Below are 18,833 nucleotides of genomic sequence, written 5' to 3' on the forward strand. Positions count from 1 at the left end.
AAAATTTGCACCAGTAACATAAAAGTTATTGCTAAGGAAAACAACTTAACCTAAAAGTATTTACACGTGGTAATTTAATAGAACATTTACATATCTTTGCTTTCCATGAAAATATATTATTCTCTTATTTTCAAGTACCCTACCTATTTTCTAGATAAGCAGTTTTTTTGTCTGTGATTGCAAAATTCTCATAAATGTTTCAAAGTATTTCAAGCACAGTCTGATAGCAAAATTTCATCCAGATGAGGATGAAATAAAGTTCAGTTAAATTTTCTTAATGGGTTATACAGACTTCATTTGAAAGAGGAATGAACATGTATGACAGGGAACATTTAAATTTAAAGAGGCGGTACTAAAGAATAGACATACAGCCATTGCACATTTTCTACACTATATACTAATCATTAAACATCTTGAAAAAAGTCACACTGTAAAGCACACTGGAACATATTAAAACAAAGCATTGGTACATTAATAGAATGAAAATATACAACTTTTTCTCACACAAATCCTAAAACTAAAGTATACCTCTAACCAGTGGAGGAGCCTTCTCTTCATACTGGGGAACTTCTGATTCCTCCTCCTCGTATTCAGGAACTTCCTCTTCATAGTAAGCAGCTTCTTCTTCATAATGGGTGACTTCTTCCTCTTCATACTGAGGAACTTCTTCATACTGAGGAACTTGCTCCTCATAGTGACTAACTTCTTCATAATGGTGGACTTCCTCCTTGTAATGGATTACTTCCTTCTCATATCTGGTGGCTTCTTCCTCTTCATATTTTGGAATCTCTTCTTCCTCTTCATACTGAGGGACTTCAACATATACTTTTTCTTTTCGGACAACTGTCTTGCGTACTTCAGGCACTTAAAAAGATATCAATTAAAAGAATCTTAAAATTTAGTACATATATCTTACTAATAATAAGGATCACAAGGCATTGTCAAATAAGAATTTAATCAAAGGAAGAACATTCCATAGAAAACAAATCAATATTCACTGTACATGGAACACACAAGACACAAAAAACATCTATACTGTGTTTTAATACTCTGTCCAATATACCTTTGGCTGGTGATCTTGCCATTTTTTTTGGAGGATAAATTGGTACTCTTTCTTCAATGATAGCCCTCTCTGGTACATCAGGCACTTAAAAGATATAGCACATTTACATTTAAGTAATTTTGAAGCTGTTGTTTAAAAGCAAAAATATTCTTGGCAAGAAACACAAAAAGATATCTTACAAATACATGGCTGATATGTAAAAGACAAGTGTGCTTATTGATACTGGACATGTAACTATGGAAGCCATTAGGCTACTATTCAATTAAGTAACAATGAACATTTCAAGATCCCAATAGAAATAACTGATATGATTCCTTCTTTATCCCCTGCTGTCAACAGTGGAGTTAAGCTTGATGGTGGAAGTCAAAACCCAAATTCAACCAATTACAAAATAACTAAATCCCGCTCTCCTCTGGCAGCTCCTCTCTACAGCAGTGCCACTTTGCACTACCTCAGTAATAGATAAAAGAGTCCTCAATCACTGGTAAAAGATTTGCATATGAAACACTAGATGAAGATGAGGGAGCACATAGAGAAAAACTTCATAAGGGACTGACACTGGATAAGAGTTCTGGTCTAATTAAAGGCAAGATAATTAATTGGTCAGTGAGGAAGGTATTTTTCCTCTTCTGTTGATTGCTTTACAAAGTGGCTTGTTAGTTCAAGGATGGCAAGGAGCCTTTCCCTATAAGAGTAGGAAAATTTCCAAAAGATTAAGGTGTGAATATGTTCAGTTTTTAAGATTTATTCAAGAAAGAATACTTGCTATATTTAAGCAGGATGTTCTCTTTTTCAGAACCTCAATGCATGGGTCTTGTCTTCTGAGGCAGATGTCTTGAGAAATTTTTGACCAATATAACTGGAAACTGCACAGAAACTTACCCTAGCATTTTAGTGTCGGGGAAACTACTAGACTTTCCAAGTAAGAGAATAACTTTGGCATTTTCTTAACAGATTGGAGATCCTTTCTGACCTTCTTAAGAGATGGAATCCATTCTGCAGTGACAGATTTGAGAATTTCTACATGCTTCCTTCCTAACAAGCTACAGTATGCATAGATGAGTGGCTGTAACAAGTCTCGATGCTTGCTAAGTAGGTGTTACTTTTAGGGCAACGTGAAGACTGACCAGCTCTTTAAATATTTTCTGGCAGAGCCCTGATTGATATTTGATTTTGAGTGCCGGGTACATATGCATTTGAAATCTTAAACTAAAACTGGAACTGGTAACTTTGGTTTTGATAACAAAATTGGCATTAAGCATGAGTGTCCTTGCCAGGAAGTTCAGGTTCCTTTGGATTCTTTTGTCCTAGCTTCAACACCTCTGTTTGGTATCCCGTGGGAGAACTGTTGCATTTAATGTCCTTCTGCTTTGACCCTTTTTTCCAGACCAGCTGGTATGTTTCTCCTACCTTACAGAAGGCCAGTCAAAGATCCTCTGCCATCCTCCTCCTAGTACTCATGATCTGCCTGTCCCCACAGCATTCTCCAACAGAGAGACTAAATAGATTATTTAAGTTCACTCTGATGTGATTGTATTAATCTTTCATGATATGACTATGATAATGCTGCTTATAAAAAGCAGCAGATCTGAAAGCAGTAAGTATGAGGCATCTCGTGTCTCATTTTTTTCACAAATCAATAAATTGCCTCCAAAAGTGATAGATCAATGAATTTTCTTTCAAAGTTGTGGACTTTATTCAAAGCCCTTGAACTCACAGACACAATATCTGGGATTGTGCTAAGTATCTCAGCCAGGCAGGCAACAGCAGCGGTAAAGATTTTTTCTTTGATCTTCAGATCTGTGTTGAGAATTGCTGTCACAGACCAGGAAAGCACAGGCATTCTTTTCAGAAGAGGAAAGTCTGTTAATATAAATGAAGGAAAAGGCTGCCTTGTTTCCCCATAAAGATCAAACAGGTGACAAGATTTGCAAAGGAGGACCTAGTGAAATGGTTGGGCTTCCACTGACAGTAAGCCAGGAGGAAAGATTTAAGCCTTTTGGGAGAATGGAATATTGTTCTGTGGTATTCTAAAACTGTCACTTTCAGGATAAACTGGCAAACTGCACAGGACATGAAATTGTGTTTTGTTGGTCTTTTTGTTTGTTTGATTGGGTTTTTTTGAAGTAGATGTTAAAATGTAAATTTGGACATAGAATATTTTGGTCCATTCATACCTGTGTATGAAATCTCCTTTTCTGTGTGAAGAGAAATGGATACTTCTTCTGACACAGCCCAGTGTTCTTCTGTTGGTACTTCAAAGACAGAGTATAACATTAATTTTTTTTTTCTGGTGCAATATCATGTACAATAACAAATATCCCATCTGGGGTTTCCTAGACAACTAGTTATTAATTCCTCCTGTACCCAGAGTAATTGGGAAAAATATGTCTTTAGTGTTTCTCAAAGCGCCAAGGCTCCTTTGGGACTATGGTGGATCACAGTGGTGGACTTGGTAGTGTTAGCTTAATGGTTGGACTCAATGATCTTAAGGGTCTTTTCCAACCTAAATGATCCTATGTTTCTAACATTAGAACTTCAAGAAAGGTGCCAGGCCAGTAGGCTTGAAGCTCTGGTGGTATTGCATGAGGAGAATCTGTTCATAGAATAATCTGGAGTACCTTCTGGTGGTGGTGATACTTTTCTTTTTGGAACAGCAATGGATACTCTTTCTTCTCTGGCAATTTTCTTTGGCGGTTCTGGTTCTTTAAAGATAGTAATTGTAAGAATACTGAATTCTGAAAGAAGTCACTTTCTGACGATCATAAGAAAGAATTATGGACAAACCATTATGGGGAAATAGCATACATTTACATAGCAAAGGTGCTTCTGATAAACACAACAATCACACCAGACATACAAACCTAAAGACATTTAAATTAACAGAGAAAATGGCCAACTGAAGCTTTAATGCATAGTGCCTAGATATGCATTAAGTATTTGAAGACTACAAGTTTGGGGGTTTCCAGGAATAAATTCCCCAGATAAATTAGACACTTTGAAACACCCTGCAATTTTAGTAACAGCAGAAATAAAGTTAAATATTAAAATGTCAACTAAAATAATACATATAATATTAGGATAATAGATATATAGACCAAAACACATCAAAAACCAAACAGCATATTCACACATAATGAAGGAAGATGGAATCATTGAGATGAAAGTAAGACCTAAATAGTTTTCCTCTAGGCTCTTCAGAAATGTAATTAAACCACAAAATACCACATGTACTGGATACATAACAATATCACTTTTCAAACATAAGAAAATCACAGAAACAGAGGACATACTTGTAAGTTTGAAACTCTTGACTGAACATTGAAAATGTTATAAAGAATTGTTAGGGTTTTTTCTAAATGTTTCATATTTATTTAATTTCTTCATTGCATAAATGTCTTCACTCAGCTTTCCAAAGCTCTTAAGCAGATAGAGTAATCAATGAAGTTAAATAGTAACTAGAAAATTAAATAAATGCAAGTGCGTGACAGCTCTCTGTCACCTTCTGCATTCTTTTGCAGGGGACAAGAGAAAGGTTCTTTTCATTTATAATCAAGTCAAGAGAGAATGGGATTTGATTAATGAGGCAGATGGTGAGTATGGTGCACACAGACATTAGACATTTACAAGCCTTCTCTACTTTCAGAAGAACCTGTATACCTTTAGCTGCTGGAGCTGCCACTTTCCGCGAAATTGGAACAGATACTTTCTCTTCTGGCACAGGCTTCTTGGGAACTGCTGACATATTAGGTGGGTTTTTTTAAGAAAGAGTTTATTTTAAAAGATTTTGAATTAATCACAGTTTACGAACATAATCAGACGACAGAACACAAATGCAGACATTTCTTCAAGACAAATTAAAAAAAAGACATCAAACACTTAAAATTACAGCTTGTGCTAGACAACTAGACATAATAAATATAAATCAGTATTCTGAAATAAGACTTCTCTTGTGTAGCTCTGAAAAATTATATACCTCTTTTTGGTGGAGCCTCCTCTTTTTTAGCAACTGCAACTTTTTCTTCTGTAATAATTTTCCTGTGCACTGCAGTCACTTAAAAATAATAAGAGTAGGAATATTTAATTGCAATATTTGAAATGCAGACATCATATGTAAGTTTTTTTCTACTTAATCTGATTATTTTAAAAAGAATATGCTAAGCAAACTTCAACAGTAACAAAAATGAGACACTGCATAAGAATGTACTTTACAGCTCTATCACAAAGATGAGTAACTAGTCAAAAGAAGAGGAGATCCAGACAGAAGCTACAGATAATAAACAAAAATTTATACAAGCAAAATGTCTCAAGGTGAAAACTGCAATGCCAGACAAAAAATCTCCATGAGAATAACATTTTTACTTTTTTTACCTTTGGTTGATGGAGGTTCTTCAACTTCTATCTCAAGAGTGGGCACCCGTTCTTCTGCAGGTTCTTAAAATAAGATTATGCAACTTTAGAAAATTTGATTGATTTCACCAACAGGCATAAGATAAAAGATGAAATAACACATAAATCTCAACAACACGACACAGGCCACAGGCCACATTGTAAACAAGTGGACATATGTCTATGTTTAATATTGAAGAAATTTGATACATGAGATATATTTTTTTAACAACATGCATATATGTCAAGATGGAATGCAGCAAAAAAAGCATTTTTTTGCAACAGGAACAAACCACTGATATACCTCTTGCTGGTGGAGCCTCCATTTTTTTAGGCACAGGGACAAGTACTTTCTCTTTAGGAACTGCTTTCTTATGAACTTCAGGAACTTTAGAAAAATTAGTAAGATGAGAAGAAAGATGAAAAAAAATATTAAAGTGTAATATTTGCAATTGTCTACTATATCACAATGTGTTTTACTGAGTTAACACAAACAATAATTTTCATAGTACAAGATGGAATCTCAGACAACCATTCATCACTGGAAGCAGACACTACCCATGTCAACATTTATAGACAATACAGTAAGACAAACATTATCCTCCTGAAGATACATCACCCAGATGAAGACTTAGATTATACCTTTAACTCCTGGAGCTTCCATAGGGGCAGATGGAACCTTTTGTTCAGGGACAACTCTCCTATGCTTCTCAGGCACTTTAAAAGATTACAACATATAGTTTTACAAAGAGGAGTAGTGTAACTATAACATGCACACATTTCCTCAATACAATAAAGCCAAACCAAACCACAAATGTGGATAAACATATAGTGGCAACATAACACTGAGAATGGCGAAACAAGAAATATTTCGTAATGAACAGAATGTATACCTTTAGAGGGTGGGGCTTCCTCTCTTTTAGGAACAGTTACCCTCTCCTCTATGTAGTAAGACTCTTCTTCGGTCACTTAAAAAGAGTAAAATGAAAAAAATATTTGAGTTTAAGTATTTGATATCTATTTTGATGCTTTTATGGCCTTGGTAAGCCACAAAATGTTTGTAAGACAAGAATAAGAAGTGTGCTTTACTAACAGACACTTCTGGTATTACAAAATCATAGAATCATAGAATGGTTTGTGTTGGAAGGGACCTTGAAGATTATCAAGTTCCAATCCCCTTGCCATGGGCAGGGACACCTCCCACCAGACCAGGTTGCTCAAAGCCCCATCCAGCCTGGTCTTGAATATTTCCAGTGAAGGGTCATCTACAACTTCTCTGGGCAACCTGTTCCAGCATCTCACCACCCTCACAGTAAAGAATTTCTTCTTAAATCTTATCTAATTAAATCTAATCTTAATTTCCCCTCTCAGTTTAAAACTATTAGCCTTCATCCTATGGCTCCACTCCCCGATAAAGAGTCCCTCCCCGTCTCTCCTGTAGGCCCCCTTCAGATACTGGAAGGCTGCTATAAGGTCTTCCTGGAGCTTTCTCTTCTCCAACCCCAACTCTCTCAGCCTGCCCCCTCTGAAACCAATGGAAAAAGTCCAAGCAACTTAAATGGAACTGAGACTGAGCTTTCATCTTATATTTCTGTGTAATTTGAAAATGCTTAGTATTTGAAGTACTTGATCAGCACTTTCCATTCCTCTGTCCAGTCCTTCACTAATGTTGGAATTCATACACTTTGAGAAAGCGTCTTCAATTTGAGAAAGTCAAGTACCAAGAAAATTCCTTGACTAAAAACATCCCTTGAAAATACTTTTTACGGTGTCGCTTGTAATAGAAATTGAGTCAATAAGTGTATGTTGTCATCCTTCACACCATTATCTTACCACCAGTAAATTTACAGGTGGAAACAATTTAGTTATTTTACAATGCAATAGTGTGAGGAAACAGAGTGCACTGTGATATTCTGAAGGACCTTTCCTTCATCCAGGCAGCCTGGTGGAAGAGGAACTTCCAACAGAGAATTTTTGTAAAAAAAAAAAAAAAAAAAGAGCTGATAATTCTCAACCTTCAAGAGATACCTCATTGTTTTCACTGTATCAAAACAGGATTAACTACTACACTTTTCAAATAGAAATTGTAGACATTCTTATCATTAAAGCTTATAAGATATGAAACATATTTATGTAGTAGTAATTTTTTCTTTATCAATAGAGTCGATATTAATCCACACTATTTTTGGTACAAAACAAAAATGACTTTTTGCTTTTGCCTAGAGTCCTGGTTTCAGGTGGGATAGAGTTAATTTATTTTCTAGTAGCGGCTCTGTTTGAGATTTAGTATGAGAATAATGCTGAAAACACATACCATTTTAGTTGTTGCTAAGTGATGTTTACATTAGTCAAGGATTTTTTCAGTTTTCCATAGAAGCTGAGAGGGAGCATAGGCAGGACAAGCAGGCCAAAGGAATATTCCATGCCATAGATGTCATGCTCAGTATATAAATGGGGGTTGGCCTGGGGGCAGGAATTTGCAATCACTGCTCAGGATGGGCGGGGCAATCAATCATCGGGTGGTGTGAGCCACTTGGTGTTGTTTATTTTGTATATTCTTTCATAGTTTTTTTTTTTTTTCTTCTCCCTTTACTGTTCTATTAAATTGTCTTTATCTCAACTTATGTGTTTTCCTCCCGCCCTGCTTTTTCTCCCTCTTCTCCTTACTGGGTGAACAAGGAGTGAGCGGTTGTGTGTTCCTAGGTGCTGGCTGGAGTTAAACCATGACACCTAGTATTCCAGAATTATCGTCATACCTTCAGAAATCTCTTCTCTGTGAATGGAAATAGACAATTCCTCCATTTCTTCTTCAGCCCATTCTTCAACTGTTGGTTCTTTAAAGAAAATTATTAGTTTTACTATTTTTGATGAAGGGATAGATGTATAGAAGGAGCGAGGGATCGATGGATGGACAAGATGAAGACCAATTCTTACAAGTTCTCTATGACAATGACAGATATGCATACAGTACAGAAAGTGCTGTGCACAGACATATGTATGATTTGCTCTAAATGATGTATTTTATTCATGCCCCATGTACGCTATTGTATGCTTCTGTATCTCTCAAATATCTTTCACTGGTTAACTGTCAGTCCATCAGAATACCTCAGGTCCCCAAACTTCCTCATTCCAACAGCTAAGCAGGGGGAAAACAACAATCAAAGAGTTAGAGGTTACTCCTTAATCCAGCTACATAAAGTGAGGAGGACAGTAACAAGATGAGAAGGGTAGGTCAAGAATTAAGGAAAGTCTGGCATACACACATCCTCAAATGTGACTGTATCAGGGAAAACAATTTGTTCTGGGGTAAAAGATTAATTTGCAGGAGACAAAAAAAATAACACTGCATTTATCCATATGAAAATATATTTGCATGTACATATTTTAGATAAATAACTTCCATATCTGCTTTAAAAAACTCATTTATGCTTTTTAATAGAATATGTAAATTTTCTTGACTGGTTAGTTATTAATGGGATATAAATGGTCAGAATGTTGATTTAAGCTATCTTGAAGCAGATATTTTGTGAAATTATACTAACTTAAAGTGATCAATCTCAACCTTCCCTGAATACAAGAATGTGAACTAAAAGAGCTGGTGAGAAGCTGACACCACAGAGAGAAACGGTATTGCTATCTGCAGGGCTACAGAGACCTTTGTAGGTAGTGTGACAAAATGGATGGCTACAGTGCTAATTAACAGAGTCTAATCTCAACACTATACATCCAAATTTCTTACTATGATTTCATGAAAGCCTGATCTGAAGATCATTGTACTCAGTGGTAGAGTTTCCGTTCATGTCAATGAAGTGGGATCCTGGCATTCAAGACTGAAATGGTAACTGACAGCCAGGAAGCTCTTAGCTGCCTGGAATTCTGTTAAACAAGACTCATACAAGGTAACTAACACAAAATTCTTGTGTATTTTGATCTTGGTCTTAGAATGACAGACTTACAGGCAAAGCACAAGTTTCTCACTATTGTCTGCTTATAGTGTACCTTCAGGTGATGGGATTTCCTCTGGAATGGCAACAGATATTTTTTCTTCTGTAATAAGTACTCTTTCTTCAAAAGTGGCTTTCTTCTGTACTTCAGGCACTTTGACAGATAATAGTATTAAATGTATACTTTTCTAATTCCATTGTGAAAGCAGTTTTTCAAAATGCTAAATCTAAGTTTCCAAAGAATTGCTTAAGGGTACTGAGCACATAACACAGAACAGAGATTCAATATGTAGAAATAATATGTACTGCACAACACATACAACACAGAATTATGAATCGTTGTTACTAAATCAGAACACCAGAATTCACAGTGGAAGCACAAAACCAAGGACTGGTACAATATAGAGCACACAAACAGAAGCTGAGAAATTTATATAAGTATATTCTTTGATTCTACTGGAAAGCATACCTTTAGCTGGAGGAGTCTCAACTTTTTTAGGAACAGCAGGAGATACTTTTTCTTTAGGGATAGGTTTCTTAGGAACTGCAGGCACTTTAAAACAAGTATTTAGTTTTAGGACCTGAAGTGTGCAAAACTGACAAAAGCATCATGTAACAGAAATGTATCATTCAAAAAGATTACACATGGACAAATTCTGCTTACAAAACACAACAGCTGAGCAAGCTGAGACAAATGCAATGTTCTAAAGACTACAATAAATTATATGACAGTGAACAATATTTTACCTTTTGCAGGTGGAGCTTCTTCTACTTTAGGAACATGTGGTATTTTTTCTTCTGGAACTGGTTTCTTAGGTACTTCTGGCACTTCAGAGATATGAATTATAATAATATTAAGTAACTAAAATTATAGGTGTTTTAAGGCTACATCTATAGCACATTTATGCACAAAACTGACACAGAAGATACGTAGCTAGTCTTAATGAAGTACAACTAAAACCAGATTCACTTAACAACAAAACCCAACACTAGACACAGAGAAGATGCTTAAGATAACAAGAAAAGATGTTTATTTATTTATGTGTACCTTTAGGTGATGGGGCATCCTCTCTTTTTGGAACAGCAATTTTTTTCTCTGGGGGAGCTCTCTTAGGCACCTCTGGCACTTCAAAAAGATAAAATGTGAGATTTTTCAAAGATTTATTGGAGTATTACAGAATTTCATTAATCCATTTATAAGAATATCAATACACAACACATAACACGTTCATACACTTAACATGGAAAAGTATGAGACAAGGGCAACACATTTTGGGGAAAAAAAATTCAAACCAGACTCTGGAAGTCTCTTAAGTGCTTTAAGATTGATTTCTTAACTGAAGAAAGAGGTGTTCAAGTATGTTACCTGGCCTTAAAAAGTGTTATATATGCACAGAGAACGATACATTAAAAAAAATAAGTCAATGTCTAACACAAATATATTTACATACAGGCTAACAACAACCATAAAAACTCCATCACTAAGAATACCTTTGACATGGGGAGGTTCTTCTTTGGGAAGTACTTTTTCTTCAGGCACAGGTTTTTTAGGCACTTCAGGAACTTAAAAGGTATTAAAATTTGTTTAAGTAATCTTTCTAAGGCTTTATAGTTTGTCTTAGATGAGAACAGACATACAGCACAATACACAAAGACTATATTTATCATATGCTTATATTGAGAAGTGAACAGTAGTTAGAAAAACAGCACAATAGTACAGGATGGTTAAAGTCCACATTTAAAAGATGCTGTACCTTTTGCTGGGGGAGGCACCTCCTTTTTAGCAACAGCAACTTTCTTTTCTGGAACAGGTTTCTTGGGGACTTCGGGAACTTTGGAAAACATTGTCAAAGTGAGAGAGCTTTAGTTTTTGGACCGTTTATCCAGAGTTCAGTTATTCAAGATTGTTTTATAGAATATAGTGCCTGGACAAAGAGATGGGCAACTGCAACACAATAGAATGTACAACCTTTTGGACATACAGTGGACTATATGGGAAAGAGACTATGATACAGTATAAAATTCCAATGTTAACATTTCTGCACTATCACCTTTAACTGCACTCTATTGAAGTAAAACCATCCTACTCTTTTCTGCAAAGCCACACAACCTAAATACAAACAACACGCACAAGATTTTTAGGAAAGTGAAGGGCCAAAGCTGAGAAAAGAGCAAATTGTAGGCTAAATTATAGCCCAAATGATAAAGTGAAAGTATGGAGATAATGCAAAATCAAATAATGCATCTGAAGACAATGCAAAACCAAAGCCACAGTAAATTCACAAATATATACAAGAAAACATGAAAATAAAATATTATGAAAGAAAATTTGGTTTGGTTTGTTGTTCGGGTTTTTTTTTGTTTGTTTGTTTCTTTGGTTCTTTTTACTAAGGCAGTAGAAATACCTTTAGCTGGTGGAACTTCTTTTTTAGGGACAGGAACGGTTTTTCTTTCTTCTGGAACATGCCTCTTTGGTATCTCAGGCACTTTAAAGAGATAGGTGGTGAAAACTTAAGAGACAGTAAAAATATCACAGTGGACTACTTTCAGTACCCTGGATAAGCAAAAGATGTGCTGATTTGTTGAACAGATACATTATGCTCATCTCAAAGGAAAGCTATTCAAAGAGTTATTTAAAGCAGTGATGAAGAATTAGATTTAGAAATGCAGTAGGGCTTGAGCTTTTGAGAGTAGTGCCATAGAGAGATGGAAAGATCTCACTTCTGATATTCTATCCTTTGGTAAAGACTGGTGCAGGCAGATAATGTGAAATCTCAGAAAAATGGAGTGCATGATGATACAAAGATTTTATTCACCTTCAACGTGAGGGACCTCCAGTTCTGTAGAAATGACTTCTTCCTCCTCCTCTTGCTCCTCTTCAGCTTCCCTATGTTCTACAAAAGGAATTTTAAAGATATTAAATTTTGAGATGAAAAATAGTGGTGTCTGTAGTAAATCTGAAAAGCTTTTAAGAAGATATTATGTATGTTCAGTACACAAAAGTCACTGAAACACATAGGCTAATATCTAAAAAATATTTCATCCAGAAAACCAATAGCATGTGCAATTCTCACAATGAGTTTTCATTAACTATAGATGCAAATTGTTTAAAAAATCTTAAACATTAATTAGCCTCTCATTCTTAATCCATCTACCTTCAATTGGGTAAACAGCTTCAAAGAATCTTTCTTCAACTGTTTTCTCATGCTCTGTTGGCTCTTCAAAGAAAAGCATTTAAACAATGTTAAGATGAAATATTTGAAATGTTGGTGCCTATGAATCTAACAAAAACTGAGGCTACATAACACAATGAACACAAAAAGAAGCAATACATGTTGAAAGACATATGATGTGTCTAAATATGTATTTTGCCATACATAAGAATAGATTATAAGACAATCTAGTAGGATTAAAATACTGTTTTGTTTTGGGTGCACAGATTTTTGGTTTTGTACATACCTGTGACATATGAATATTCTTCTTCTCTGTGGACAGAAACCGACATCTTTTCTTCTGAAACAGTCCATGTTTCTACTGTCGGTACTTTAAAGATAGGATTTTGGTTTAGTATTTTATATTCTAGATCCACATTAGTGGTAGTCAGCATGTAAGTTTTTATCAAATCTTTATCTATATTGCACATTTATGTCTTAAACATATTTAGACAGTCAGTATTCATATTCTGAAATACTGAACACAAAACAAGCATACAAGTATAATATTTAGTATCCGTTAAAGACTAAAGACGCAGACACCTTTAACCCAAAAATTTAGAATAAATGCATGCACAGGCTTTTGGAAATGGTTTATCAGAAGAAATACAAAAATGGTTCTTCAAAGAAATTTTGGGGCACTGGGCCATTATTATGTAAGCATAGGCCAGCAGGCAGAATAGATGAAGAAAAAGCTAAATCACACTGCAATATCCCATATGCTGTTTAAACAAGAATCAAAAGGCTAGCCACAAACATGTTAAAAACAGACTTTATGAAACTACACATACTAACTAAACACTGAGAGTAGTCACAGCATGACTACTGCAATCAGTCCAGGTGCATACACAGGTCCACATATTGACAAGAAGCACAAGAACATACAGAGTGCTGGAAGAAAATGGAAACTGCAATTGAAAGATGCTGATCTGTACCTTCCTTTTTCATAACTTTTTCTTCAACAATCATTGGTGTAGGTTTTGGAGGTAGAACTTTCTTGGTAACTGTTGGCATTAAAATTTTGTTAGTCATAATTTAGCAAAGAGATCAAAATAGATCTACAGCTATCTAGCAATTAAGTTGAAAAAAACAACAAACAAGACAAACATAATCTAACTTCATAGCTAAATCAGGCTCCTTGGAATCATGCTAAGCAATGGAAGGAATGTGTTTGTTTCCATTTATTGATACCTTCTAATGGGTCTGGGTAACTCAGGGCATTAGTACACAGGTCATATGCTGACTTATATTAAATTGCAGCCAAAAGGTTCCTGCTGCAGAATGGGAAATGCTGTACAAAAGGAGGTGGTTGGCAAGAAAATAAGGACGCATCTTTATTTCATACCCAAACAATTAACCAAGACATCCTGGTAGACAGGTCAAGATAGAAATCTGAGGAAGATGGGGATTTACATCTTCAGCTTAGAGTGAAATACACCGTTTCACCCAGTGCAATTTTATACTCACTTCCTTTCTTAAAGCATTAGTAGCTAGTATCTGCATTTAATATTTTCCCCTAAAAAGCTTTTCATCTTCCTTTTATACATTTCAGCAGAAGTTATATTAGATATTTCAAAGACTGAAAAATTTATCAGACCAATGTTAAATGAAGACAAAGCGTATGCAGATCAGCTAAGTAATAGTAGCCATTACTTTCATGTAAAGGTGACATTAAGATAATTAAACAGTAGTTACCCTCGGCCCGTTTGACTTTTTCTTCTGCAACCCTCTGAGTGGTTATCTCCACTTTTTCATCGACAGGTTTCTTGACAACTGTAAGTGATTCAGACATACTTATTGTTTAAATAATCTCGCAAATTATTTTCTGTACACAAACCAGGTAGAACTGGCTTTTTTCTTGTTTAGGATGTTATAACCTTTGTGCCTCTTGTACATTGTTCAGTGCATTGTTCAGTGGTGTTGAAGGGACCTGTGAGACAGCTGATCAGGCCCACCCTCCTCTGAGAGATATGCAGTGATTTGAATGGAAGACACTTCTCAGAAGTGTAGCGTTCACTGGCTCAAAAGCACCACCCATGCCCAAGGCTAATATACAGGGAGAAGGAAAGATAACTGAAGCTCAGTTTGATTTTGCCAGCAATTCTTGGTTTGCTTCAACCACCATTGCCACTATTCTCTCTCTGCTTGAAAATACGAAGTGGGAGAAGAGGATGGGTTTCCATGACCCTTGCTCATGTCACTGTCCAACATAAAGAGAATTCTCCCCTTTTCAAGGAAATGTGAATAACTACCACAGTTCAGGTTGAAGGAGATGCATAAGAGATATTAATCTGCATGGTCCTGATATTTTTGCAGCAAAGTCATACCTTTATGAACTGTTACTTCTTTCTTTTCCTTCTTTTCTGCTATAATTGCTGGTTGTTTTTGCTCAGGTACAGGCTTCTTAGGAACTTCAACCACTTTAAAAATAATAACATTGCTTAATGACAAAAAATGCATTATCAAAAGGCTCGATACACACAAAAGTTATTAGTTACACCATTATAAGTTTATAAAGTTGAAAAACACACAGAGGGTTTTGGAGATCCAATTGTTGTAATAAAATTTTCAGGTTTGATGGTTCCTCTTTAGAGCCAAATTCTCTTCCTAGAGGTAGACATGTTACTACTACCCAAGAGAGTTAAAACATGCAAACAGTTGCAAAATACAGCTATTAACAACAAGCAATTAATGTGTGAGACTTTTAACCTAAATCTAGAAAACATGAAAATGACAGGAGAAATATTCAAAACTACTAAAAATGACACGTATCCTTACAAATTGCTAAATTGTAGTAGGTTTCAAAGGTGTCCTAAACTGGAGTCCATTGGCAACCAAATTACAGAGTATCCATTTCTATCTGCATCTATAACTCATCATACTAGATACCTTGTCTTATCATCAAGTGCCACTTAAAACTTGGCAGCATATTAAGGTTCAAGTTATTGTAACAGAAAACAAAATCAAAAAAAAGCTGTCTGGCTCAAAATTTGTGGGCCTAAATAATAAAAATGAGAAGAGAAAAGAAATAAATTGGTCTGATAATTAAAATACCTTCTTCATGAATGACTCGTTTTTCTTCGTAAGTCACTTCTTTTTTCTCATAAGCTTCTTCCCATTCCTCTTCCCCTTCATCATAGCCTTCTTCCTTAACATAATAGTCATGGTCTTCTCCATAATCTTCTTCCCATTCTTCAAAAGTTTCTTTGGGCATTTCATATATTTCCTTCTTTTCTTCATGAATCTCTTCTCTCCTTGCTATGGATGTTATTGCAATCTCTTTGGGCTTCTCTGGCAGCACCTCAGGAACTTCAAACAAGTAATAAATAGATTAGTCATATAAAAATCTGGAATCTGCAAGATGTAATTGGATGTATGTAGTTAATTAAATTATTTCACTCTCAAAGTCTGTTTAAAGACGTGACTATTTTTTAAGCAGTCCGAATCAGCTTGGATTTTAAATGGGTACGTTTTTAACATAAAGACAAAAATCAAATAGACTTCATTGATTGATGGTAATTTGAAATAAGTGCCTGGTTTCCACATAGTAATTTTAGTATTTTTAGAAAAGTTTTTTTTAAAAAAAAGTTACCTTTAGGTGGTGGGACTTCTTCAGGACCTTTTTTAACCACCTTTTTGGAAACTTTCTTTACTGGAACCTTTTTTTCTGCTTAAAGACAATATATTTTAAAATTTAAATTAAAAAAACCCCAACCAAGAGTCATAGTGAAACACTGTCCAAATACTTTAGGTATTCTTACCCGGCTTTTTCTCTTCTGGTGGTGGAACAAGAGGCAGAAGAATAGGAATAGGGGCAGCTTGTGGGAAAAAATGAAACATTTAGAATAAAATGTGAGTACGATGTTTTCTTGTAAATTAAGAAAAATTGTAGTGCAGTTGGAAAATAGATGAAATTATTTTATTGCAGCTGCAGAATAAAAGCAAATACAGTGCTCATTCTGACAGCTTACTGTAGCTGGAAGAATACATTTTAAGTGGTAATTCCCAGTCTACCTTTATTTGAACTGTGACCCTTCTCAGCTTTATTTTATTTACTGTCATCACTCTCCTGTTTTTGCTGACAATAATTCATCTAAATATCAAATCTTTCCTGTCCTACTGATACTTCAAGCTTTTACCAAATTATCCTGGAAATGAAACCAAGAAGACTGAACTTCTGAGGTTCACCATAAACTATTCAATGTAACAAAAATATACGTAATGTTTGTGGACTGTGGTCCAATATCAGAGCTTGGGGAGAGACTATTTTCAATAAACACACAATCCATTTTATGGCTTTAAAAGAATATTTGTATTTTATTTTTCCTGTTTTGTGTTTGTTTTTTTTTTCCTCCCAGAGGGTAGTAATTCAGAGAACTTGTTTAAAAGATATTTCTATGGTGAAAAGAAGAAAAGCTGAAAATAAAGAATCATCATCAGAAGAAAATGGAAATAAAAGGAAGATGGAACGGATAAGAGACAGATAGGAAAACCGGATGACAAAAAACCCCAGACAAACTCTTTTAAAGAGAAAAGACTTCTTTCCTACTACTGCCTATGTTTTTCACCTTCCATGCAGCAAAACAAGCCTATCCAATCCAAGCTTTGCTCATATCATATTTGTATAGAGACAATTAACCAGATTTTATCACTGAGTTGCCCAAGATCTTTCTCTGAAATTCCCACCAGCCTGGTGCTTCATTGCAGATATAAAACGCTCTATGAACAAGTATGGTTTTATTACCCTACCTTCAGCTGGTTTTTGAGGTGGAACTGCAACCTTGGCATCAGGAACATCTAGAAAATCAAGATGTTTAATTGACTTTAAAAGGTAGATTTGAATATGCTGCCCCCAAAAGTAGTAGTTCATGGTGCTTTAATCTTTCTGTTCTAGCATACAAAGACTGTAACTTGCTCCTCAAGAATAAGCCATAGATAACTAATCACATTAATCTTTCAGTCTGGCCAAACTATACACTGTTTCATTTCATTTCTAAATAATTCTTGCATTTTTTGGAGCAGGCTCTTAAAAACATTCAGAAAAGAATCTCATTATGTATCATAAGGAGATGATTGCTACCAACTTTGCCTCCTTGGTTACTTCTTTTCAATTGTGCAGATGACATTGAATCCGTTCATTGGTACCTCTTAATTGTTGTACTCCTCAGTTATTCAAATAAAAATGAACTTTTGTTCATTTTTAGGACCCAAGGACATTAATAGCACTGATTTTGGGGTTATCACAGTATTCATTGCTACTATTTATGAGAATAAATACCTCCTCATATCTATGGATGAGAACTAATTTTTCAGGGTGTAGATTTGACTTATTATAACCAGGAAAAAAAGATTCGAATATAAAAAATAAAGCAGAGCAATGCACCAAATCTATGACAGGGTATAGACATGATCTTGTGCCAGTCTTGCTCACGATCTTTACCTGGTGGCTTCAATTCCAGTTTAATTTCTGCAAAAGAATATTAGATTTCTTTTAGGACTATTTATTTTTCCAGGATCATGTTTCAAACTCACAAATTTGCAGATGGCTATGATCAAAAATTTGTTTAATAAATTTGCTAACCTTTGGTTACCAGATAGAGCTCTGCAGTGCTTCTTGCTTCTCCTCTTGGTTCAAGGCGAGCAATTACAGAGTATACACCTGCAATAGCCAAGGATGTTGGAATTTATATGCCTTTATCATTAAAAACACAGACAACAAAATCAGATAAAAGAATGGCATGAGCACAAAAAATCCATGCATTTTTACCTTCATCTTCTGCAGTGACATTGTGAATAGTCATATAATGACAGCGACCTTCACTTCTGAAGCTGTACTTGGGACTTTCTGTCAGTTCAGTGGGGCCTTTATACCATGTCACAACTGCATCATCAAAAGACACCTCGCACTCAAAGGTTGCAGACTGGTGTTCACTCACTACAATGTTCTGTATGCTCTTTGTGAACTGAATTGGTTCCGCTGTGTTTAGAAACAAAAAATATATCAATTGTTATGCACCACTGGGCCATTTAGCTTATCTAATTCCCGTACTGTATTGTTTTCATAATAATAGCTACATCATAATAAGAGATAACAACAAAAGATCTTGAAAAAGTTGAGTAAGAGAAAGAGATTCCATCTTCTGTGAAGTTTTCTATGTAAGAATGAAGATCAGAAGACATAAGAGTACAATTATACCAAGATTGCTGTGCAGATAAATTATACAA

The 18,833-nt window shown here is 35.2% G+C and overlaps 1 protein-coding gene across 4 annotated transcripts in view; it reads right to left on the reverse strand.

Moving 5' to 3' along the window:
• Positions 1-18,833, reverse strand: part of TTN (titin) — a 247,953-nt gene that overhangs the window by 137,794 nt on the left and 91,326 nt on the right. For 2 of the 4 annotated variants that reach the window (XM_014954162.1, XM_014954161.1), the window contains 13 exons: positions 18,376-18,585; positions 18,190-18,267; positions 18,049-18,075; positions 17,358-17,405; positions 16,370-16,426; positions 16,201-16,278; positions 15,663-15,917; positions 14,936-15,028; positions 14,304-14,381; positions 13,544-13,612; positions 12,856-12,939; positions 12,552-12,614; positions 12,213-12,290 (listed from right to left, as the gene is read on the reverse strand). In XM_014954162.1, coding sequence (XP_014809648.1) covers positions 12,213-12,290; positions 12,552-12,614; positions 12,856-12,939; positions 13,544-13,612; positions 14,304-14,381; positions 14,936-15,028; positions 15,663-15,917; positions 16,201-16,278; positions 16,370-16,426; positions 17,358-17,405; positions 18,049-18,075; positions 18,190-18,267; positions 18,376-18,585 — 1,218 coding nt within the window. Of the gene's footprint in view, positions 1-528; positions 865-1,063; positions 1,148-3,240; positions 3,319-3,684; positions 3,769-4,723; positions 4,799-5,039; positions 5,118-5,434; positions 5,498-5,756; positions 5,841-6,094; positions 6,170-6,345; positions 6,421-8,208; positions 8,287-9,451; positions 9,551-9,865; positions 9,950-10,143; positions 10,225-10,444; positions 10,523-11,150; positions 11,229-11,801; positions 11,883-12,212; positions 12,291-12,551; positions 12,615-12,855; positions 12,940-13,543; positions 13,613-14,303; positions 14,382-14,935; positions 15,029-15,662; positions 15,918-16,200; positions 16,279-16,369; positions 16,427-17,357; positions 17,406-18,048; positions 18,076-18,189; positions 18,268-18,375; positions 18,586-18,833 lie in introns of all 4 variants that reach the window. The other 2 variants (XM_014954164.1, XM_014954163.1) reach the window with 2 other exon arrangements.

This window comes from Calidris pugnax, unplaced genomic scaffold, assembly GCF_001431845.1.
Source record: "Calidris pugnax isolate Ruff unplaced genomic scaffold, ASM143184v1 scaffold103, whole genome shotgun sequence".
Lineage (NCBI taxonomy): Eukaryota > Metazoa > Chordata > Aves > Charadriiformes > Scolopacidae > Calidris > Calidris pugnax.